At 41.6% G+C, this 25,243-nt stretch overlaps 2 protein-coding genes across 3 annotated transcripts; both read right to left on the bottom strand.

Moving 5' to 3' along the window:
- Positions 1-3,543: 3,543 nt before the first annotated feature.
- On the bottom strand, positions 3,544-11,742 carry hectd3 (HECT domain containing 3). Of its 2 annotated transcripts, none has more exons than XM_061084206.1 (20): positions 11,613-11,742; positions 10,860-11,324; positions 8,766-9,019; positions 8,532-8,667; positions 8,205-8,326; positions 7,921-8,034; positions 7,720-7,802; positions 7,461-7,626; positions 7,240-7,321; positions 6,879-7,061; positions 5,754-5,806; positions 5,490-5,658; positions 5,295-5,408; positions 5,110-5,199; positions 4,716-4,922; positions 4,495-4,624; positions 4,241-4,315; positions 4,044-4,125; positions 3,877-3,948; positions 3,544-3,765 (listed from the first exon to the last, which is right to left on the bottom strand). In XM_061084206.1, exons 2-20 carry the CDS (start codon positions 11,211-11,213, stop codon positions 3,681-3,683), a joined length of 2,571 nt encoding a protein of 856 aa, XP_060940189.1. In that variant the 5' UTR covers positions 11,214-11,324; positions 11,613-11,742; the 3' UTR covers positions 3,544-3,680. The 2 variants fall into 2 exon arrangements, with proteins under 2 accessions (XP_060940189.1, XP_060940188.1); XM_061084205.1 differs by having other exon boundaries at positions 11,672-11,742.
- A 205-nt stretch (positions 11,743-11,947) lies between these two features.
- LOC133017944 (E3 ubiquitin-protein ligase HECTD3-like) lies at positions 11,948-24,649 on the bottom strand. The gene is made up of 20 exons (XM_061084207.1): positions 24,592-24,649; positions 23,843-24,295; positions 22,191-22,444; positions 21,957-22,092; positions 18,193-18,314; positions 17,898-18,011; positions 17,699-17,781; positions 17,438-17,603; positions 17,086-17,167; positions 16,716-16,898; positions 16,481-16,533; positions 16,213-16,381; positions 16,018-16,131; positions 15,833-15,922; positions 13,592-13,798; positions 13,376-13,505; positions 13,081-13,155; positions 12,908-12,989; positions 12,719-12,790; positions 11,948-12,597 (listed from the first exon to the last, which is right to left on the bottom strand). The coding sequence occupies exons 2-20, from the start codon at positions 24,188-24,190 to the stop codon at positions 12,513-12,515; spliced, it is 2,565 nt and encodes an 854-aa protein (XP_060940190.1). The 5' UTR covers positions 24,191-24,295; positions 24,592-24,649; the 3' UTR covers positions 11,948-12,512.
- Positions 24,650-25,243: the final 594 nt, after the last annotated feature.

The following is a 25,243-nucleotide window of genomic DNA, read 5'->3' as shown; positions in this document are numbered from 1 at the left end:
TGACTGAAAAATTATAACAACAATATGAATATAATGTATATAATGTATAATTTTACGAATTTTGAACCCTAGATGAGAGAGAGTGAGAGAGAGAGAGAGAAAGAGAGAGAGAGAGATAGAGAGGTGCGCCGTGCGTAGAGGCGTTCGACGCCAACCTCCTCTGCTCAAGTAACGAGCCAGTTTGAGAATGTAAGAAGTAGAAAGTACAGATATTTGTGCTCAAATGTAGCGAGTAAAAGTTAAAAGTCGTCAGGAAAATAAATACTCAAGTAAAGTACAGATATGTGAAAAATCTACTTAAGTACAGTAACAAAGTATTTCTACTTCGTTACTTCCCACCACTGTAAATAAGAAATAACATTAAGACTTTTAATTTCATATTATTCGTATGTTTGTTTCGTATTTTGTGTCTTAAAGTATATATATTTGTGTCTTTGTATTTGTATATTTGTGTCTCATAGTATATATATTATCTATTGTATAGTCAAATACTTATATTTATACCTCTACTATATATCATCAGAATCAGTATCAGAATCAAAACTATTTTATTGCCAAGGTACGTTCACACATACAAGGAATTTGCTCTGGTTATTGGTGCCAACAATGAACATAGAAACATAAAAACGCAATAAATACAACATGCATAAGAGAGCAATGAAAAATGGGAAACCAGTATATATTTACTCACTGTTTACTTCTTATTTACTCACTTTTTACCAATATTTATACAAAGTAACATTTATTTTGAGATAAACATTTCTGAATAAAAATATATAAAAAATATAAGAAGTGAAGTAATAAGTGGAATGCTAAATGCAAAACAGTAAACAGTGTCATAATGCAATATGCAATGTAATGCAGTATAATATAATATGATATGATATAATGTGTTAATTTAAGACATCCTAGAGGTGTGGGGGTGGAATAAATCATCATATCATATTATATCATACTCTCTGTTTATTCTTTGTATATATAAGTCTATATACACATATTTATACATGTGTACATGTTATGATTATTATTATTATATTTACTATTATTATTATATATACTGTTGCTGCCATTATTACTATATACTGCTATTATATTGGTATAATTAATATCATATATAAATATATATTATGTTATATTATATACTATATATACTGTACTTTTTTAATATAATGTCTAACAATAACATTACCATCATATCATCAGTACTATTACCATCATCTTGCCACTGCACCTTATCTACCTATTTATCTTCTCTGTTCTTATTCTGTTTTTATTCTTTCAACCTCAATATTTTTTATTTTATTCTATTGTATTGTATTTTATTGTATTCAAATATACCTGCTGCTATGACGACTTAATTTTCCTTCGGGGATGAATAAAGTAATCTATCCATCTATCTATCTATCTAACACATTGAAGTATTGTTTTTTATTTTTTTTTATTAGTTGATATATTTTCATTAGCAGTATTGTATTTCGCATTTAAATAGCTACTCATAGATCTATCTATATTAAAAAAAATACTACCCACGAAGTACTTATGTACACCATGTAGAAATATTAATATCTTTGGCTACATTTCCCTTTTTATTATGATAAAGTAGCATCGTTTTTGTAAAGACAAATCTATTTTCTTTAATAAACATTTATGATATGATTTACCTTCTGCTCAATGTAAATTTTACAACAAATTAGGTTCTATTCATTCATATGTAAAGATATCTAGCTACGCATATTTATGTACTTACATATAAATCTACATCTATAAAAAGGTTCTCCATCTATTAAATGAAGAATCTAATTTATACTCTTTGGCTTACTAATGTTTTCTAAATCAAGGATGAACCTCACCTTTAATGTTTTTATGATTGAATATTATTCAGGGTGACAATTCATTCATGATTCTGCCCTTTCATAATTAACAATGTTAATGATTCTGTATTATTACTGAGCTCTTAAAAATGCAGATTTTCTCTTTATTTGCTGCTTGTTTTATTTTGTGAACGAGGTTTGGTAACAACGTGGTGGTTTTTAAATAAATAAGATTTAACATTATGACTTTTAATTTCATGTTATTCGTATGTTTGTTTCGTATTTTGTGTCTTAAACACATTGAAGGAATGCTTTTTTTTTTTTTTTTATTAGTTGATATATTTTCAGTAGTAGTTATTGTATTTCGCATTTAAATAGCTACTCATAGATCTATCTATATTAAAAAAAATACTACCCATGAAGTACTTATGTACACCATGTAGAAATATTAATATCTTTGGCTACATTTCCCTTTTTATTATGATAAAGTAGCATCGTTTTTGTAAAGACAAATCTATTTTCTTTAATAAACATTTATGATATGATTTACCTTTTGCCCAATGTAAATTTTACAACAAATTACGTCCTATTCATTCATATGTCAAGATATCTAGCTACGCATATTTATGTACTTACATATAAATCTACATCTATAAAAAGGTTCTCCATCTATAAAATGAAGAATCTAATTTATACTCTTTGGCTTACTAACGTTTTCTAAATCAAGGATGAACCTCACCTTTAATGTTTTTATGATTGAATATTATTCAGGGTGACATTTCATTCATGATTCTTCCCTTTCATAATTAACAATGTTAATGATTCTGTATTATTACTGAGCTCTTAAAAATGCAGATTTTCTCTTTATTTGCTGCTTGTTTTATTTTGTGAACGAGGTTTGGTAACAACGTGGTGGTTTTTAAATAAATAAGATTTAACATTATGACTTTTAATTTCATGTTATTCGTATGTTTGTTTCGTATTTTGTGTCTTAAACACATTGAAGGAATGTTTTTTTTTTTTTTATTAGTTGATATATTTTCAGTAGCAGTTATTGTATTTCGCATTTAAATAGCTACTCATAGATCTATCTATATTAAAAAAAATACTACCCATGAAGTACTTATGTACACCATGTAGAAATATTAATATCTTTGGCTACATTTCCCTTTTTATTATGATAAAGTAGCATCGTTTTTGTAAAGAGAAATCTACTTTCTTTAATAAACATTTATGATATGATGTACCTTTTGCTCAATGTAAATTTTACAACAAATTAGGTCCTATTCATTTATATGTAAAGATATCTAGCTACGCATATTTATGTACTTACATATAAATCTACATCCATAAAAAGGTTCTCCATTTATAAAATGAAGAATCTAATTTTCCTCTTTGGCTTACTAACGTTTTCTAAATCAAGGATGAACCTCACCTTTAATATTTTTATGATTGATTATTATTAAGGTTGACAATTCATTCATGATTCTGCCCTTTCATAATTAACAATGTTAATGATTCTGTATTATTACTGAGCTCTTAAAAATGCAGATTTTCTCTTTATTTGCTGCTTGTTTTATTTTGTGCATTTCACCCAAAGAAACTAAAATATTTCAATGTTTTTACATAATGTTCCACTGACATTGTCAAACCCGTCACAACTTGTAAAAGCAAATTTGAACACATCCAGTCATTTCATGTTTCATTAACAAAACATCATTAGAACAAACTCCATGTTTCCATATATTTCTTTATTATATACATAGATAAATTGGCAATTGTGTAGATACGGGGATCAGCGTAGCAAGCGATCTGCATTCATCAGTGATTTGTAGAGTGAGCAGAGTTCATTCAGTGGAGCAGCAGATATCACTCTTCCCAGGGGCTCATGTCTGTGTCGATGGCCACACAGTTGTACGCAGCGTAACGCAACTTCTCCTCACAAACCTTTGCACTGCAGGACAGAAGTTATCAGACAGTTAACCACTTCATAATGTCTCAGTGTCATATTAATGTAAAGTTTAAGACTGGTACATCATAAACACAGCAGTACACATTGTTATACCTGGGATAGTTGGGTAAATAAAGAGTGGAGGAACATGTGGAGGACTGTGGAAGTGCATCTGTCGTTTCAGAGCTGAATCAGGAAACAGAAAACAGTTAAAAATACATAAACTCAAAGCATAATGTTCCATCATACGTTTGAGTGTTTTGAGTTGTACGAGTGCTCACCCCTGCTTGTCAGGAAAGACGTAGATCGGCGCAGGAAGACGACTTCTACCAGTTACAAACCTCAGAAACCTGCTGCGATCCTCTGAGGAAACAAAATATGAAAACACAGTCAGTCACACATAGTTCATCGTCCTCATCTCCACAGTGATGCAGATACTCACTACTGTGATGAGTCAGCAAATACACAATGAACTGACCATTGGTAAAGTTTGTCAGCGCTTCCCACAAGTACTGCACCCGACCGTCACTTTGTTCCAGGTCTTCATATCGTGCTGGTGGAGATGGAAACCACACTCTGGTATTATAACAATGATGCAGAGACCTGAACATCTTGTGTGATTAAACTTTGTTGTTGGCATTTCAACTCAATTGTTGGGTGACTTCAGTCAACCAGTCAAACAGACAGACATCCCTACAGATGTGTGATTAAATGAAACATCTGGACACTCACTGAGTCGTCTCAAGGCTTCCACACTGATCTCTGGGTCTCCACACACTTTCTTTTCCGCCTCCTGCCAGGTGAGCAGGTCCAGCACCGCCTGAGGAACCACCTTCAGCAGCCCCGCCTGCATGGCTGCAATCTGCACCACACGTGATTATCATCAGGCACAATTTTCAGTAACTAAGTTGCATTATACTGGAAGACAAGGTGTCACCATACTGAAGTCTGACCTGCTTTTTGCTCTCGTCCAGCCGAGCTTTCTGCACCAGGCGGACGAACTCGCTGCGGTCCTCATAGCGCACTACCACGTTACTGCCACCAGGGATGAGATCCACCATCTGGCCGTCGCTCTGAAGGGTGGTGTACACCAGCTCCTCCCCAAACCTGAACTCAAACGTTGCTTGGTCCATGTTCTCAATGGCCTCCAGCAAGTTAACCTGAACACACATACACACATATTTACCTTGAGACAACAACTCAACAAATAGGAGGGTGCAGCTGGTTAGTGCCTTAGTAGGACAATGAAAATTTACAGAAATATCAAATGTAATCTATTCTGCTGACACACAGGGTTGATTGATTGATTGAATGACAAGCAGATGTAAATAATGTCCATGTCCTCACCAGAACAGAATCTACAGCAGGGAAATCTTTAGTCCAGGTGATGGTTTCCCCAGTCAGCTGCTTCCACACCAGCCCAGGCAGAGCCAAGACCTGCAGGATCACACACAACGGAGTAAGGACAATCAAGTCTCCATATGAGTCCAATGCAAACAACCTGGAGTAGGTGGAGAGTGAGCATCACTCACCAAGAAATCCTTTCCTCTGAGGGCAGCTCCCATGAGCTGACCGATCCACTCGTACTTGTGGAACTCTTTACAGGATGGGTTGGGGACGTAATAATCTTTGGCTTCTAAGGCGCCCTGAGGAAGCAGCAAAGGAAAGTTTAAGAAAGACGCCACATCCATTCTGAATCCTGACAGTGTGCAGGCAGCGACGATCACCTGGTTGGATGTGCGGCAGAAGAATGGCAGAGGCATCGGACACTCAGCTGAGCTCGGGCAGAGCTCCTCGGACATGTCGGCCAGGCTGTCCCGAAATCCACCTCCCTGGTCAATGATTCCCTCTGCGATGAACTTACACTCCCACCACTGGTCGTAGCGAGCCGGCCACCTACAAAAAAACAGAAAAGATTGAAGATTTACATTTTTCTCAACTAAAAGACATTCTCAGAAAAGAAAAATCTGCAGGGATCTACAAATGCAAACCTATAATCCAAGATCTTCTCAAATTTGTCCGATGGCTTGAGGCCTTCATACACCTGCAAGGGAAAAAAATGATAATAACAGTGTTATTACATCACACAGACATTTAAATGAATAAACAACGTGATGGAAATTATCCATTGCACCAAACACTTATTTATATTGATCCCTCTCAGTGTTTATGAGTAAAATATTAAGTTTCACTTTTCAGGTCAACAGTGTCTGAGTCTAGTTCAGACATGGGAAAAGTACGGCCCGCAGGCTTTTTAATCCGGCCCGCCGAACTTGTCCAAATTAAAAAGAAAACTAACAATTTCGTAGCGCTTTAATGGCACGTACTTATAGAACTTTGTAGTTTTGCTTTATTTTTTGAAGAAATCGTACTTTCTTGATTCTTGTTGTTCTGGGTTTGTTCCCTCGGGGTTGAATGCACTTATTGTAAGTCGCTTTGGATAAAAGCGTCAGCTAAATTAAATTTGCCCGGGAGTGTGGTGTATAGGGCTCGAAAGGGCACATGATCTACCGTCACTTTTTCCCCTTTGTCCTGTGAGTCCTTCTGTAAAATGAGAGGATCAAGGAAACGAAAAGTGGACAATGAGTGCCGAGTGTTTAACACGGAGTCGACAACAAAATACTTTTTCACTGAAGTCCAATCGAAGGCTGTATGCCTGATATGCCGAGAAACTGTCGCAGTTTTCATGGAGTACAACATCAGTCATCACTTTGCTACGAAGCATGCTAACTACGCTAGCAAGCAGTCAACGCAAGAACGGGTGGCTGCAGCTCAGAGGTTGGCGACTAATTTGCAGACTAAGCAACATTTTTTTCACAGACAAACTGCGATTAAAGAGTCATCTACCAAGGCAAGTTTTTTGGGGGGCATTCGAAATAGCAAAGGCTAGCAAGCGTTTTTCTGAAGGCGGGTTTTTGTTAAATGGCCTTGCAAATAATTGCTTTGCTACTTGGTAAAGGCGAAATCCTTTCATGTAATGATTTTTCCATGTAATTTATATTAGTTCACAAAAAACACTCCATCCATCTGTTCCTGGCCCGGCCCCTCTGTCAAATTTTGGAACCCATTGTGGCCCGCGAGTCAAAAAGTTTGCCCACCCCTGGTCTAGTTGTTACCTGAATGAACACAGCACTCTTGGAGGTGGGGTCCAGAGACGGGTTGTCTTTGTGCTCCATGGCCAGACGTCTGTTGATGTAGAGTCGGGGCATGAAGTTTGGTTTACTGGTCTCAGAGTCCTTCAGGCACTGAGTGATGAGAGCTGAGCGGCGCTTTGACAGCAGCAGGAACTGCTTTATACTCTAGAGGGCGACAGAGAAGACACAGGCTTAAAAATCCAAACTGAAGGAACATGATTTGGTTCCATTGAATACTGAGAACTATATATGGAGAAGAAGGCATTAGGTTCTACTTTGACTTTATCTGGTGGAAAAGAACAGCTGTTTGGGGGATTATTGCTGCTCTTTTATATTAACTCACTTTAATCTGGTTAAAGGTTCCCATGCTGTAGTCCCAAGCTGGCACCACGTGTGGGAGCACACTGTCCAGGAGGCAGATGAACCTGCAGAGAGAGACAGAGACAATCACAACTAACTTAGAGATTTGCTTGTTGCTTGAATTAAAAAATGTATAACATTTCTAGAACCATGGACGTGATCTGAGCCTTGCATGCACTGGCAATATGATGAAGGTGGACCTACCTCTGGATGACTAGCGCTCTGCGGTACAGGACGTCAGGCTCGGTGCCTTGCAGGCGGGGGTAGCGCACCAGGTTAGAGGACTGGAAAACATCAGCGTTCAGACCCAAGTCCCTCTCACACGACGACTTGATCTTCAAGCTTCGGATCCGGACGTCTATTCCCTCGTCTTCAGGAGCAAAAGGTTGAGAAAGACAGATTAAAAGTGTTAAATCAAAGGAAGTATCGGCCTAAATATGTACAAACATAAAAAATGCATTACCTCTACATTCCTCAATTCGAATTTCAATGACAGGCAGGTGGGATGTCATGTCTTCCAGTACACACACTTCTCCTATCAGGTTACTAGAGGAAGAGACAGAGCAGAGGTTTGAAAACACCTGAAAGTAACATATCTACTGAAGCATGAGCTGCGAGACCCAAGGAGCTTTTAGTGAAAATGAATTTTTTTTCAAAGTCTCACTCGTCTATGGTGACATCACTCATTTTCTTTAAGTTGTCTCCCTCTCCTCCGAACACCGTGACCCTCTTGGGCATGTAGTTGTCGTCTGTGGAGTCCACGGTCAATATCAGCTTACTGGAGAGAGAAGTGAATAAACACAGAAATGAGATGCTTCACTTGGCAAAGCAAGATCGTCAGATGTGTAACTGTGTTGTGTAAATCCAGCCAGCTCGAGTTTTGGACAATAATTCACATTAAAACACTGAAGTTGGTTCGAATGTGTTTTGTTGCTCAGCGTTTCTTACTTTACCACAGTGCCTCTCTTCATGTGCAGCCGGATCCAGTGTTGTCCCTGCACGCCGTCGCTCTCCCAGTACGTTTCCGTGTCGCCATCAGTCAGACAGCTCACTCCTCCACTGGGATCCTCCTATCAACACATACCAGGGGGTTTCTGATCAGTTTAATAAGATGTTTGTGTGTGAAACATTGTGATTGACAGATGTCTGAGACCAACAGGCTATGACTTTAATACACTTTGATGTATTCTAAGAACTGTGTCTTGAAAAATGTGAACAGCTGCAACATTTCAATCCAAAGAAAAGAAAGAAGCCAGCCGCCCATTTGAGACTAACCGAGCATGAAGAGACATCGATGCTGGTCACACACTGCTTCACACTCCCCAGGTTCTCATCCTCCTTCCCTATGTGGTCGTAGAAGTAGTGCACCAGGTCCTCGTCACATTCATATGTCCAGGTGGGAGGGACATACCTGGAGGATTCGAGGGAAAGACATCACAACCTGCTGCTGTAGAAAAACCTCCCAACAGGTCTCCACACTTTCATTCTACTTGACACAAACTGTCTCACCTTAACTTCTGGACGGCGGCGTTGTCGCACTCAGCGATTTTGGGCTTGGCTCCGATGTAGAGGGCGTTCTCCACATCCACCACCTGCTCCCAGCGGTTGCAGGGCTTGTGGTCGTAGCCGAGGAGCTGCTGCTGCCTGCTGACGGTCTCCGGTGACTCCACCGGCACCAGCCTGTCGCCCCCCTCGGTGTGTTTACACACCATGATCCAGCCTTCCTCCAACTCCTGACCTGGACGCTGCTCCTCCAGCTGCTCCTGGAAACACAGATGGATCAATATGTCAACATTCACCCCCGACATTAATAATAATTAGTGCAGTGAAACGATTAAAATATTTGATCACGATTAAAATATTTAATCACGATTAAAATATTTAATCGCAATTAATCGCAAATTTGTATCTATTCTAAATGTCCCTTCATTTTATTTTTTTTCCATACTTTCTTTTCGTTTTAATGCTCTTATCAACATGGAAAAGTGGATTGGCTTGCTTTTTGCAAATGTTAAACAATGACTCAGCCTATAGTGCAGTTAAACCATGGCTTAATATTTTATTTTTTTCAAGTTTGCTGTGAACATAGCAGTCAGGCCTCTTATTTCAGAAACGATGAACCATAACAGTCAGGTTACCAATAAAAAGGTAAGCCTACTACTTCTTTGCTTTCAGCTAGCTACTCAAACAGACAAGCAACAAAATAACAAACAAACAAAATACACAGGCAAGTGTCGGCCTACTTTGAAATAAATGAAACACAGAACTTTGTAGGGCTATTTGAGTCCTCCCCATATTTGTGGAAAATGTATGAAATAAGAAGTACCCTATTTTTAAATAAATAAAACCATATAGCTGCAGCCTAATAGTGTAACGGACTGGGTTTATGTTTATGTTTGGTTTTGACGTATGTTCAGTAAAACACTGTGTTGAAAGAGCGTTCTGATATCCTGAGGGTCAGTGAAGGGGTCGGGCTGGGACATGTGACTCTTTGGACCAATAGGAATAGGACCAGTGAGGGCCTGACACCCTCATTGGCTGGTTTTGTTGGGGATCGGGGGTCAATGAGGAAGTGAAGGGTTGTTGATGTGTGCGAGTGACGGAGTAAGAGCGAGAAGTGCACATGTTTGTAGAAGATAATAAAAGTTACTAAACCACGAAGAAGTTCCATGTCTTGTGTAAGTGGGGACGCTACAATAGCTTAAAAATATATATTTTAGTTGGCGAAATATTAAAACAAAAAGCGAGAGCAGGTCAGACTGGAGGCGAACACAGATACTGAAGCTGCAGCTCTGCATTAATCTTGCGTTAAAAAAATTGACGGCGTTAAAATGGGTTTGCGTTAACGCTGTTAATAACGCGTTTAACTGGCAGCACTAATAATAATGTAATATATATATATAATGAACAATCAGAAGACATGGGGCTTCATAAATTGCAGCATTTACCAGACGTTCTCCTAAAAACACTTACAGAAATAGACCTATATCTACGTATAATTTACAGAGCAGGGATTTACTTGTAATGTAGTATTTTATTGTGTAGTAATTAGGGCTGGGCAAGTTAACTCGTTTTAATCGAGTTAACTCAAGTGATGAGTTAACTCGATTATTTATCCGCCAATTATTTTCTTTTTTCCTGTTCTGCAGCATTATTTTCTTTTTTCCTGTTCTGCAGCAGTCAGCAACAGACTTTCACAAAATAAAAGCCTGACTTTCACAATAAAACAATAAATAATCAAACCTGAGTGAATGCGAGATAAAATAATTAATCGAGTTAACTCATCACTTGAGTTAACATTGAAACGAGTTAACTTGCCCAGCCCTAGTAGTAATAGAACTCTTACCTAAGGAAATGATCGCAAAGCCATAACTACCACTGACTTTCATTGTATTTTAAGCACTGCACATCCTATTCTATTTGTACTAGATTTTACTGTATTTCATTGTATACTCTATTTGATATCTACAGATGTGTGTTATGATTAAAGGGGGAGGAGGTTATGTGTTTGTGTTGTTATTATGTGTTATGCTGTGATTGTTGTGCAGCATTAAATCCAGAGTGTGGTGATGATGGTGTGACTGGAACCGGGCCGGTTGGTACCTTGCTGAGTTTGACCCACAGGCCCTGGCTGTTGCAGTACTCTTCCCCTGTGGTCCGGATACACGTCCCCTTCTTGGGCTCGATGTTGTACTTGCACGTCCTCTTGCTGTGCGGGACCTGATGGGGACTCTCAAAGACCGGGACCAGGGTCTTACCGGCCACGGCCCCCCCACCGGACGCTCCGGAGGCGGCTCCGGAGGCGGCCGACGAGTCCTTGCAGATCTTGTAGCACACCTCCCGGGGCACGTAGCACAGACACTCCGGCACCGGCTCGCTCCTCCGGAAGCTCTCGATGCAGCGGTTCAAGAAGCGGATCCTGCCGAGCAGCAGGTGAGGGTTGTCTCCTGGGGGCATGATGATGATGAGGAGGAGGAGGATGGAGGTGATGAAGGTGATGACAGTCAGCAGCTCAGCAGGGGCAGGAAGGGGGCGTCAGCTGACATCACACCATCACCCTGGACGCTTCTGTCAAACAAACCAAAACAAAAGCGAACATTCGTGAAATCAGAAGCTTCGATGAACGCAAATCAAACTCTGAGGGGATGATTCACATGTGACTTCGTCTCCAGAATCCACAAGGGTCAAAACTGAAGCTTATCAAGGGTTAAAGGTCACTGATAAAGCCGGAAAAGTTCCCTTCTTAACGACAGGAGTGAGCCAGCTAGCGTTAGCATGGTGGCTAAGGTGTTAGCCTGCTAGCTAACACAACTGCCAGCTGAACACGTTGAATCTGCTCAGAGGAGAATGACTGACCCAGCTCCTGAGCTCAGACTCTCAGTGACGTGATGGATCAGGTCACATGTGAACTTCACCTTCTCTGGAGTCGAGGATCTGAAGGAGAAACTCGTCTGTCGCTGTTTGGATGTTTCTCACTGATCTCACAACGCGGAAGACGCTGTTTGACCCTCTCCGCCTCCCGTCGTGTGTGTGTGTGTGTGTGTGTTTCAGAATAAAAGTCTCGCAGTTGTTTTTTCTTCATTTGTACAAAGTCGTTTGTGACATTGTAAAGCCTGTCACAACTTGTACAAGCAAATTTGACCACATTGAGTCATTTCATGTTTCATCAACAAAACATCATTAAAACAAACTCCATGTTTCCATATATTTCTTTATTTATATACAGCATAGATTAAATTGGTAATTGTGTAGATATGGTGATCAGCGTAGCAAGCGATCTGCATTCATCAGTGATTTGTAAAGTGTGCACAGTTCATTCATTCATTTTCCTCTACACTTGACATCTATTGCACTTCTCTCCGTCCTGGGAGACAGATCCTCACATGAGGCTCTCTGAGGTTTCCAAGTGTTTTTACCTGTTAAAAGGGTTTTTAGTAGTTTTTCCTGGCTGTTGTTGAGGGTTAAGGACAGTGGAAGAGGATTAGGGCCACTATGGAAAAATCTTTAATCTCAGAATTCTGACTTTAAACTCAGAATCTGACTTTAATCTCAGAATTCTGACTTTAATCTGAGCTGACTTTAAAGTCAGAATTCTGAGATTAAAGTTTTTTCCACAGTGGCCCTAATCCTCTTCCGTAGGGGACAGAGGATGTCACACCATGTTAAAGCCCTATGAGACAAATTGTGATTTGTGAATATGGGCTATACAAATAAAATTTGATTGATTGATTGATTGATTCAGTGGAGCAGCAGAGATCACTCTTCCCAGGAGTTCACGTCTGTGTCGATGGCCACACAGTTGTACGCAGCGTAACGCAGCTTCTCCTCACAAACCTTTGCACTGCAGGACAGAAGTTATCAGACAGTTATGCACTTCATAATGTCTCAGTGTCATATTAATGTAAAGTTTAAAGATAACAGAGACTGGTACATCGTAAACACAACAGTGCACATTATTATACCTGGGATAGTTGGGTAAATAAAAGGTGGAGGAACATGTGGAGGACTTTGGAAGTGCATCTGTCGTTTCAGAGCTGAATCAGGAAACAGCAAACAGTTAAAAATACATATACTCAAAGCATAATGATCCATGACAAATTTTATGAACAGAATTCTGTATAGTTTGTGTTTTGGGATGTATGAGTGCTCACCCCTGATTTTCAGCAATGACGTATATGGGCGCTGGAAGACGACTTCTACCAGTTACAAACCTCAAAAACCTGCTGCGATCCTCTGAGGAAACAAAATATGAAAAAACATAGTTCATCGTCCTCATCTCCACAGTGATTCAGATACTCAGTCAACAAATACACAATGAACTGACCATTGGTAAAGTTTGTCAGCGCTTCCCACAAGTACAGCACCCGACCGTCACTTTGTTCCAGGTCTTCATATCGTGCTGGTGGAGATGGAAACAACACTCTGGTATTATAACAATGATGCAGAGACCTGAACATCTTGTGTGATTAAACCTTGTCGTTGCCATTTCGCCATGTTCCCAAAAGTCACATGGATTCATCACCGTCAGAAAAAGGCTCGTGTTAACTCAATTGTTGGGTTACTTAAGTCGACGGACATCCCTACAGATGTGTGATTAAATGAAACATCTGGACACTCACTGTGTCGTCTCAAGGCTTCCACACTGATCTCTGGGTCTCCACACACTTTCTTTTCTGTCTCCTGCCAGGTGAGCAGGTCCAGCACCGCCTGAGGAACCACCTTCAGCAGCCCCGCCTGCATGGCTGCAATCTGCACCACACATGATAAACTAAGTCTAACCACATTCCAAGTTGCATTGTATTTAAGGACCAAGTGTCACCATACTGAAGTCTGACCTGCATTTTGCTCTCGTCCAGCCGAGCTTTCTGCACCAGGCGGACGAACTCGTTGCGGTCCTCGTAGCGCACTACCACGTTACTGCCACCAGGGATGAGATCCACCATCTGGCCATCGCTCTGCAGGGTGGAGTACACCAGCTCCTCCCCAAACCTGAACTCAAACGTTGCTTGGTCCATGTTCTCAATGGCCTCCAGCAAGTTAACCTGAGCACACACACACACAAACATATTTACCTTGAGAAAGTATGGTATATTCTATTCAGCCGAGATGTCGATGTTGTTGTTGAAGTTGATGTTGATGAAGGAATCTCAGCGGACCTCGTTCTTGTTTGTATAAAAAGGTTTATTACACAGAAGTTTCACGGGTCAGGACGGGCACCATGGTATACCCGGAGAAATCACACACCAATAGTGAAAGTCTGCCTTGCCGACGCCCGACAAGGATTCTTGTAGGGGAGATGTTTACCCCCAAAACTACAGATGATATGACGTCACACATAGGGCCTCTGACTAGATAAGGGCATGTTCCGTACCTAAAGTTGAAGAAGCCTGCTAAAGAAAATTCCTTCTATACCCATCCATTAACAGGTCAAAGATCATTCCAAAAAGGGAGAGAACTGAAGGCTGATATATGCTTCTCCGTTTTGGCTGACATGGACAGAAACGGACAGAGAAACGCCCACTTCGAGCACCTTGGAGAGCTTTTCGTGCACCTCTGATTTTTCTAACTATCCGTGGTTATTTCCTTGGCTGTGATTGGTCCGCTAACGACAGCATTTTCGGAACGACATCATTTCCGGACCTCAAACTTCCTGTTTATTCCCTGTATCACAATAAACCCAACACAACTATGATTAATGTGACAAGTGTGTTAAACCAGCGGAGTTGTCCGGCTGACGGTGGCTGGTTGGAGCACTGACGGCATGTGTGTACGGTCACATATGGTTAAAACGCCCTGTCATAACGGCGCTAATGTGCTAGCCACCATGCTAACTGCGGTGGTAACAGGGCAAAAACCCGCTGCACGACATTAATTCCACGGCTATCATGACACTGTTTCTCAAATACCGCCAGGTTAGAAGCAAACACTGGGTCGTAGTTAGTATCGGGAGTCCCTGCTGACTGTGTGTGGAAGCTGGGGGGGAAGCTAGCTGGGGGGAAGCTAGCAGCTGCTCCGCGTAGCTTCAAGCTGTGGAATTAGCAACGCAGTTCGGAAACAGATTTTCTCTTGCGAATATAGGCTACGACAGGCAATAACTCAACAAGTAGGAGGGTGCAGCAGGTTGGTGCCTTAGTAAGTGTTGAGATATCTATGTTTTGTTCTTTATCTTATGACTATGTTTTACCTATATCCTATGAATAATATCAGATAAAGCTCATGCTGGGTTGTTTGTTTCTTAGAATAATGTCTATCTTTTTGACTCAGACACAGGGCACAACCACAGAAAGAGCAACGAAACAGGAACCAGACATAGCAACCAACTGGTAACCATGCACATGAGCAGGTGTCAATCTAAGTGTCAATCTGACTGCAAAATACAATTCGGAGAAAAGTGTGTGATGGAAATTCATCTTGAGATTTGAAATAATGAAAGCACGGATGCTCAGGAAAGAGAGAGGACGTGCCAGAACTAATACAATGAGGTGCTTCATGAAACCTGGTGAGAAAAAGATATGAAATCCTCCTCTAGGTCTAATCTGTTGTGTCTCTTCGCTGTGGCAGACTCCCTGTTTGCCAAGGCCACAGTAGTGGGACACCTGGTCGATTGGATTTTCCCTTACGAGTGATATGCTTGCAAAAAACTGCACTTTGAGGGAACAGTATACATCTGGCCAATAGCTGACTTCCCTCAAAGACAGAACCGCCTCTGTGTTACACCCTGTGTCTTTATAAATACTGTGGACTTAGGATGAGTGTGCGCGCTTCTTCTGGACATGATCCAGAGAACCTGGTGACGTGTCAGGAAGAACCCCAGAGACTCTCTGTAACTATTGTTCTTATACAATAAACTTATTACTGTGAAACTTTTGAACATGGAACTTGTCTAAATTATTAACCTTTCCCATTTGAACCTCGAATCTACGAACACGCTGTCCGGTCCGGATGGGACCGGGCTCAACATTAGACAATGAAACACAATAAAAATTCACAGAAATGTAAAAGGTAATCTATTCTGCTGACACACAGGGTTGATTGATTGAATGACAAGTAGCTGTGAATAATTTCCATGTCCTCACCAGAACAGAGTCTACAGCAGGGAAATCTTTAGTCCAGGTGATGGCTTCCCCAGTCAGCTGCTTCCACACCAGCCCAGGCAGAGCCAAGACCTGCAGGATCACACACAACGAAGTAAGGACAATCAAGTCTCCATATGAGTCCAATGCAAACAACCTGGAGTAGGTGGAGAGTGAGCATCACTCACCAAGTAATCCTTTCCTCTGAGGGCAGCTCCCATGAGCTGACCGATCCACTCGTACTTGTGGAACTCTTTACAGGATGGGTTGGGGACGTAATAATCTTTGGCTTCTAAGGTGCCCTGAGGGAGCAGCAAAGGAAACTTTAAGAAGTAAGCAAAATCCAGTCTGAATCCTGACAGTGTTCAGGCAGCGGCGATCACCTGGTTGGATGTGCGGCAGAAGAATGGCAGAGGCATCGGACACTCGGCTGAGCTCGGGCAGAGCTCCTCGGACATGTCGGCCAGGCTGTCCCGAAATCCACCTCCCTGGTCAATGAGTCCCTCTGCGATGAACTTACACTCCCACCACTGGTCGTAGCAAGCCGACCACCTGACAGATACAACAGGAAAGATGGAAGATTTAGATTTTTCTCAACTAACAGACATTCTCAGAAAATAAAAATCTGAAGTGATAGTGACAAATGCAAACCTATAATCCAAGATCTTCTCAACATTTTCAGATGGCTTGAGGCCTTCATACACCTGCAAGGGAAAAAATTATAATAACGGTGTTATTTCATCACACAGACATTTAAATGAATAAACAACGTGATGGAAGTTATCCATTGCACCAAACACTTATTTATATTCATCCGTCTCAGTGTTTATGAGTAAAATATTAAGTTTCACTTTTCAGGTCAACAGTGTCTGAGTCTAGTTGTTACCTGAATGAACACAGCACTCTTGGAGGTGGGGTCCAGAGACGGGTTGCCTTTGTGCTCCATGGCCAGACGTCTGTTGATGTAGAGTTGGGGCATGGAGTTTGGTTTACTGGTCTCAGAGTCCTTCAGGTACTGAGTGATGAGAGCTGAGCGGCGCTTTGACAGCAGCAGGAACTGCTTTATACTCTAGAGGGCGACAGAGAAGACACACGCTGTTCCAAAGAACTTTCATTTCACATCCATTTCAAACTGTTGTTTCACAGTCATTTAATAAAGGCCACCCAGGTCAAAACCTCTCTGTGTATGGATTATAAATCTGGTGGAAAAGAACAGCTGTTTGGGGGATTATTGCTGCTCTTTTATATTAACTCACTTTGATCTGGTTAAAGGTTCCCATGCTGTAGGCCCAAGCTGGCACCACGTGTGGGAGCACACTGTCCAGGAGGCAGATGAACCTGCAGAGTGAGACAGAGACAATCACAACTAACTTAGAGATTTGCTTGTTGCTTATTATCGATCAGATAAGGTTGTTTGATTTGTATTTCTGAGATTTAAGTAACAAGGGGTGGATTTAACCAAGAATTGGTTGATTGAAAATAAAAAATATATTATTTTTCTAAATCCATCTGGACATGAACTGCACATAAAACCAGCGGCAAATACTTAACTCCAAGATATTTACTAAGAGTGTTAAAACACTGGCAATATGATGAAGGTGGACCTACCTCTGGATGACTAGCGCTCTGCGGTACAGGACGTCAGGCTCGGTGCCCTGCAGGCGGGGGTAGCGCACCAGGTTAGAGGACTGGAAAACGTCAGCGTTCAGACCCAAGTCCCTCTCACACGACAACTTGATCTTTAAGCCTCTGATCCTGACGTATGCTCCCTCATCTTCAGAAGCAAAAGGTTGAGAAAGACAGATTAAAAGTGTTAAAATCAAAAGGAAGTATCTGCCTAAATATGGTCAAACATAAAAGATGCATTACCTTTACATTCCTCAATTCGAATTTCAATGACAGGCAGGTGGGATGTCATGTCTTCCAGTACACACACTTCTCCTATCAGGTTACTAGAGGCAGAGTCAGAGCAGAGGTTTGAAAACACCTGAAAGTATCATATCTACTGACGCATGAGCTGCGAGACCCAAGGAGCTTTTAGTGAAAAATTTTTTTTTTAAAGTCTCACTCGTCTATGGTGACATCACTCATTTTCTTCAAGTTGTCTCCCTCTCCTCCGAACACCGTGACCCTCTTGGGCATGCAGTTGTCGTCTGTGGAGTCCACGGTCAATATCAGCTTACTGGAGAGATAAGTGAAGAAACACAGAAATGAGATGCTTCACTTGGCAAAGCAAGATTGACAGCAGACATACGTGTAACTGTGATGTGTAAATACAGCCAGCTCAGGGTTTGGATTATAATTAACAACTTTAAAACACCAAAGTTAGTTTGAATGTGTTTTGTTGCTCAGCGGCTTCTTACTTTACCACAGTGCCTCTCTTCATGTGCAGCCGGATCCAGTGTTGTCCCTGATTGTCGTCGCTCTCCCAGTACGTTTCCGTGTCGCCATCAGTCAGACCACTCACTCCTCCACTGGGATCCTCCTATCAACACATACCAGGGGGTTTCTGATCAGTTTGGTTTTTGATTGACAGCTGCCTGAGACCAACAGGCTATGACTTTAATACACTTTGATTTATTCTAAGAACTTTGTCTTAAGTATGTTGGGACATGGTCTACTCCAATTGGTCACTCTGGCCCGATGACCTATATAAGGCCAGGTCTCCCCCGATTCTTTCTTTTTTTCCACTACCCTTCCAAGGAGGAAGGCTGCCAGCCTCTCTTCCTGCAACACCGAGGGGAGAACCCTGGCTGCGCCAGCTCACATCTTCTCTTCCCATCCAACGTGAGGAGCGCAACGGTGCAGCTTCCAGCTCATCTCACTGAGGAAACCTCCTCGCACTTCAAGCTCTACCAAACTCTGAGCAGCGACTCGATGTCCTGCAGGAAAACTCCAACCAGCATCTGAGCTGCACAGCTCAACAGAACCGCTAAGGCAGAAACCACAAGACCAGACAGACGACTTCACAGAACTGCAACTTCCTTTTCCCCACAACGGACGGGTAACACAACTGGGCTCAACAATGATACTAGGCTAAGCAAGACTGTTTATTCGATCCTACGTGATGTTTATGAGTTTGATATGTGTTGTGATATTTTTGGTTGATATTCGAAAGTAAGGTTAGTTTGTAATGCTCTTCAGAGTCTTTCTTTGCATTTCAGTCTACACTCTTTGTCTAACTTAGCATCCACACAGACACACGCATATCTCCTCACCTCATTAGCTCAGACCCCCGCTACATGTCGTAAACGTTCCAATAGGGGGGGAAAGGTGTAATCCTTTTGGTAAGCCACCATTTTGGGAAGCACTCTGACTTACATACACACTGTTGGGAAACACGTTTTATGAAACTAAAGGCTTCCTTCTCGGCCTACGTGTGTCTACGTGTGTGGACAAAAGCTGAAACCACATGGCCACATGTGCTGGACCAAGCCTCCCAAACTCAATCTCCCAGGGTGCAACGTGTTTTCTTTGTTCTTGGGAGGCCAAGAAACTCCGGCTCCCAGAGCGCTGCATGTCCCCTTTGTTTCAGCAACTTCACATATAGGTGCAAAGTGCTACCAGGATCAGGTGCCAATTGGTCACTCTGGCCACATGACCTGATGTTCATCAGCCCAATATAAGGAGAGGGCTCCCCCAATTCTCTCTTTTCTCCTCAACTCTCCAAAGGAGCAGGTTGTCCAGCCTCTCCTCTCCTGCATCGCCTAGCGGGGGCCTGACTGCTCCTGCCTGGCATCTTCTCTTCGCATCCAACTCTACGGGAGGAGCGCAAAGGTGCAACTTCCAGCCCACCTTCTCAAGGAAACCTCCTCGCCCTTTAAGCTCTTCCAAACTCCTTGCAGCGACTCTGTGTCCTGTAGGTCAGAACTTCTAACCAGCACCTGAGCCACAGTTCAACAGAACCCCGAAAGCAGAAACCTTACGACCAACCAGAGACTTCACACAAAGCCAGGACGAACAGCGAACTGCACAGCAACTTTCTCCCTTCCAAGGACTGGTAACATACTGGGCTTAAACATTTTACTAGACTAAGCAAGATTGTTTATTTGATTCTGTGTGGTGTTTATAAGTTTGATTGATGTGTTGTGTTATTGTGGTTACAAGTTAATCAAAGTTAATGTAAGCTAGGCCCTACACAGACTGCCATTATCTGATTAGCATTTTCACAGACACCGCATATCTCTTCATCTACTTAACTACAGCCCCCCACCAGAAGGAGAGGGGGGGGGGTTGCTATCTTAGAGACCATCTTAAAAGACCACAGGAAGGTGTGACTCTCTTTGTTAGCCACCATTTTGAGAGCCTCTCACACACACACACACACTCACACACACATCTTTGTTAGTTAGCACATATTGTTAGTAACTTGTGTTTTGATACTTTATTATGTCCGTAATAAATGTTTTCTTTTAAACTTGTCCTGTCATTAATGTTGCATAAGTGAATTTTGCCAACCGTTACACTGTCAAGAACTCTATAAACCTTAACTGTTCATTATATATTCTTTAATAGTAGATTTCAAAGTGAACTAGAACTAAATGAGACTGATCTTAATCAATAAATTGGCTATCGTTTCCCTTCTGTGAAGGGTGGTGCCCCGCGAGAACTTAAACAAACTAAAGTTATGATTTAATATTAATATTTTAAATATTAATGTTTTATATTTTAATTTGATAACCAAATTTATTGAACGCCTAAAGGCAAACCAGCTTATGGTATCACTCCTAACCATTATTGCACAACAACATACACACTCACATACACCCCTTGGTTTAGTAATTTGTGTTTTTATACTTTATTATATTCATAATAAATGTTTTTCTTTCACAATTGTTCTTTCATTAATGTTGCATAAGTGAATTTTGCCACCCTCTACACCAGTGGTTCTTAACCTGGGTTCGATCGAACCCCAGGGGTTCGGTGAGTCACTCTCGGGGGTTTGGCAGGGGTCAAGACACACACAGTATAGCCCGGTTCACACTGGCAATATCTGGCCGTTTTTGTCGGCCGTCAAAAAATTGGCTGCAGACAATTTTTCTTCGCCGTGTCAGATTACAAATATTTTGTTGCTTAGTAAAAATTAGTTACACAAAAGAAATTCAGCCCACTCGTATTATTCGTGAAGTCCCCCTCCGCTTGGCTGTCATTGGCTGCAGCTGATCACGCCACATTGCTTAGCTTTGATATCTGTGCTGCAGGGAACTTGGTGCACTCAGAAGTCGACTTGTGGCTGTTATGATTGTACGTCATTCAGCAGAGCCAGCTTCAACAGCAACTCTTCAGAACAACAACGCTCTCAACGTTTAGGTGACCCTTGAGATACTCACACAGTTTGTTACAACTTATTTTTGCGAGCGATGCTTTTCGGGGATGGTAGACATGAAAATTAAGAACAGGAACAGACTCTGTTGGGAAAATGATATAAGAGTCGCACTTGCCAAGGTGAAGCCGGGCATTTCTGACGCTGTATCTGTAAGGCAACAGCAAAAGTCGCATTGATTTGAAATAAATATTATTTATTATATTAGTTATGTTTTTGTGTGAAATTCCTGTTTGTTGGTTTTGTTCTTTGAACACAGTGATTTTGTGTGCACCTGATACATGGTTAATTTTGTGCACTAACAAAATATATACCTATGTTTTGAAGAAATAATATTTTATTTGTCCAATTACGAAGGGTTCGGTGAATGCACTGATGAAGCTTGCAGGGTTCAGTACCTCCAATAAGGTTAAGAACCACTGCTCTACACTGTCAAGAACTGCATATCCTTCAACTTAGCTAACTATCTAGATGGTAAATTTGATTATATAGTTATTAATTTAATTGTTAATCAGAGTTCCAAATTTGTAGTTAGTACTTTTATGAGACTCAATCAATAAATTGGCTATCTGTTCCCTTCCCTTGAAGGGTGGTGCCCCGAGATAACCAATTAAAGTTATGATTTAATATTAATATTTTAAATATTTATATTTTAAATATTTATATTTTATTTTGATAACCACATTTATTAAATGCCGAAAGGCACACCATTTTATGGTTTCACTTTTAAAGCATTATTGCACAACAAGTAGAAAAGGTGTAAAATAAGAAAACAAAAAAGCCAGCCTCCCATTCGTGACTAACCGAGCCTGAAGAGACATCGATGCTGGTCACACACTGCTTCACACTCCCCAGGTTCTCATCCTCCTTCCCTATGTGGTCGTAGAAGTAGTGCACCAGGTCCTCGTCACATTCATATGTCCAGGTGGGAGGGACATACCTGGAGGATTCGAGGGAAACACATCACAACCTGCTGCTGTAGAAAAACCTCCCAACAGGTCTCCACACTTTCATTTGACTTCACACAAACTGTGTCACCTTAACTTCTGGACGGCAGCGTTGTCGCATTCAGCGATTTTGGGCTTGGCTCCGATGTAGAGGGCGTTCTCCACATCCACCACCTGCTCCCAGCGGTTGCAGGGCTTGTGGTCGTAGCCGAGGAGCTGCTGCTGCCTGCTGACGGTCTCCGGTGACTCCACCGGCACCAGCCTGTCGCCTCCCTCCGTGTGTTTACACACCATGATCCAGCCTTCCTCCAACTCCTGACCTGGACGCTGCTCCTCCAGCTGCTCCTGGAAACACAGATGGATCAATATGTCAACATGCGTTTCACCCCCAACATTAATAATAATGTAATATATATATAATGAACAATCAGAAGACATGGGGCTTTATAAATTGCAGGATTTACCAGACGTTCTCCTAAAAATACTTACAGAAACAGACCTATATCCAGGGGCATCGTTAGGCCTGTTTTAGGGGGGCTGAAGCCCTCTAAGGGGGGAAGCCCTGTAAATTTTCTCCCCGTTCAAATTACAATCCAAAAACAAGCCTCTCATCATATTTAACAATAAAAGACCGGGCACTAGGAACTTGGGAATCTATATCGCTGCTGCGCTGGCTTTCTCACTCTGCCAAGTAGTGATGGGAAGTTCGGATCATTTTACCGACTTGGTTCTCGTTCAAAATGAACGAATCGTTCACGAACGACACATCACTACTGCCAAGTAACGTCTCTCATCACGACAGCAGGATTACAGCCAAGGAGTTCAGCTCATGGTAAATGATGCACGGAGTGAAATTGTAGGTACAGGTAGTTACAGAATGTGGCTATCTGTAGTTTTTAACGATTGTTACATGCTTAAATTTAGGTTTACTTGAGGCAAATGAAAGGGAATATTGTAATGAGCTATGTTAACACTAAGCTAGCTAGCTAGCTATTTTGTTAGAAAATGTCTCCAGTGAGCAAGAGTGTGAACGAGCAAATTTGAAATGCAGGAAATAACTATCGACAGCTCTCTATTCTTTGCATTAGTATCTATCTCTCGTATTTTAAAACAATAATATCAGTGCCTATAGAATGTTGTTGTTTATAATCAGTTAATGCTATTGAAAACTAAATGTCATAGTGTCCCTCATAACGCTATTGTACCGGTATATCATCCAATTCATTGACCAGATGGATATAAGAAGATTCAATCTAACCAATCTATGAACTGTCTGAAACAATGGATATCTGCAGCCCCAAATGAGCCAAAATTGGCGCGCCCTGCGCGTGCAAACATTCAACATCCTTATGGGCTAAGCCCCCCCTTTCTTTCAATCCTAGAAACGCCCCTGCCTATATCTTAGTATCACTTACAAAGCAGGGTTTTACTTGTAAGGTAGTATTTTATTGTGTAGTAATATGAACTGTTACATAAGGAAATTAACTCAAAGCAATAACTACCACCGACTCTTTTTGTATTTCAGTGTATTTTACTGCACATCCTATTCTATTTGTACAAGTTTTTACTGTATTTCATTTTATTCTGTATTTATTCCATATTTTACATCCACAGATGTGTGTTATGTTTATAGGAGGAGGGGGTTATGTGTTTATGTTGTTATGTGTTACGCTGTGATTGTTGTGTAGCATTAAATCCAGAGTGTGGTGATGATGGTGTGACTGGAACCAGGCCGGTTGGTACCTTGCTGAGTTTGACCCACAGGCCCTGGCTGTTGCAGTACTCTTCCCCTGTGGTCCGGATACACGTCCCCTTCTTGGGCTCGATGTTGTACTTGCACGCCCTCTTGCTGTGCGGGACCTGATGGGGACTCTCAAAGACCGGGACCAGGGTCTTACCGGCCACGGCCCCGCCACCAGACGCCCCTGAGGCGGCTCCACAGGCGGCCGACTTGCAGATCTTGTAGCACACCTCTCGGGGCACGTAGCACAGACACTCCGGCACCGGCTCGCTCCTCCGGAAGCTCTCGATGCAGCGGTTCAGGAAGCGGATCCTGCCGAGCAGCAGGTGAGGGTTGTCTCCTGGGGGCATGATGATGAGGAGGAGGATGGAGGTGATGAAGGTGATGACAGTCAGCAGCTCATCAGGGGCAGGAAGGGGGCGTCAGCTGACATCACACCATCACCCTGGAGGCTTCTGTCAAACAAACCAAAACAAAAGCGAACATTCGTGAAATCAGAAGCTTCGATGAACACAAATCAAACTCTGAGGGGATGATTCACATGTGACTTCGTCTCCAGCATCCACAAGGGTCAAAACTGAAGCTTATCAGGGTTAAAGGTCACTGATAAAGCCGGAACAGTTTTCTTCTTAACGGCAGGAGTGAGCCAGCAAACACAACTGCCACTACCCGCTACACATCTGCTACATCGGTTGAATCTGCTCAGAGACGAATAACTGAAGCAGCAAGTTAAGAGATGTGTGAACTTCACCTTCTCTGGAGTCGAGGATCTGAAGGAGAAACTCGTCTGTTGCTGTCTGAGCAACGCGGAAGACGCACTTTGACCCTCTCCGCCTCCCGTCGTGTGTATAGGTGTTTCAGAATAAAAGTCTCGCAGTTTTTTCTTCATTTGTACAAAGTTGTTTATGACATTGTAAAGCCTGTCACAACTAAAAGCAAATTTGAACCCATTGAGTCATTTCATGTTTCATCAACAAAACATCATTAAAACAAACTCCATGTTTCCATATATTTCTTTATTTATATACATACAGCATAGATTAAATTGGTAATTGTGTAGATATGGTGATCAGCGTAGCAAGCGATCTGCATTCATCAGTGATTTGTAAAGTGTGCAGAGTTCATTCATTCATTTTCCTCTACACTTGACATCTATTGCACTTCTCTCCGTCCTGGGAGACAGATCCTCACATGAAGCTCTCTAAGGTTTCCAAGTGTTTTTACCTGTTAAAAGGGTTTTTAGTAGTTTTTCCTGGCTGTTGTTGAGGGTTATGGACTACGGAAGAGGATTAGGGCCACTGTGGAAAAAACTTTAATCTCAGAATTCTGACTTTAAACTCAGAATTCTGACTTTAATCTCAGAATTCTGACTTTAATCTCAGAATTCTGACTTTAAACTCAGA

The sequence above is a fragment of the Limanda limanda genome, chromosome 13, assembly GCF_963576545.1.
Source record: "Limanda limanda chromosome 13, fLimLim1.1, whole genome shotgun sequence".
Taxonomy (NCBI): Eukaryota; Metazoa; Chordata; class Actinopteri; order Pleuronectiformes; family Pleuronectidae; genus Limanda; species Limanda limanda.
This window is presented reverse-complemented; position numbering and strand designations above follow the sequence as displayed.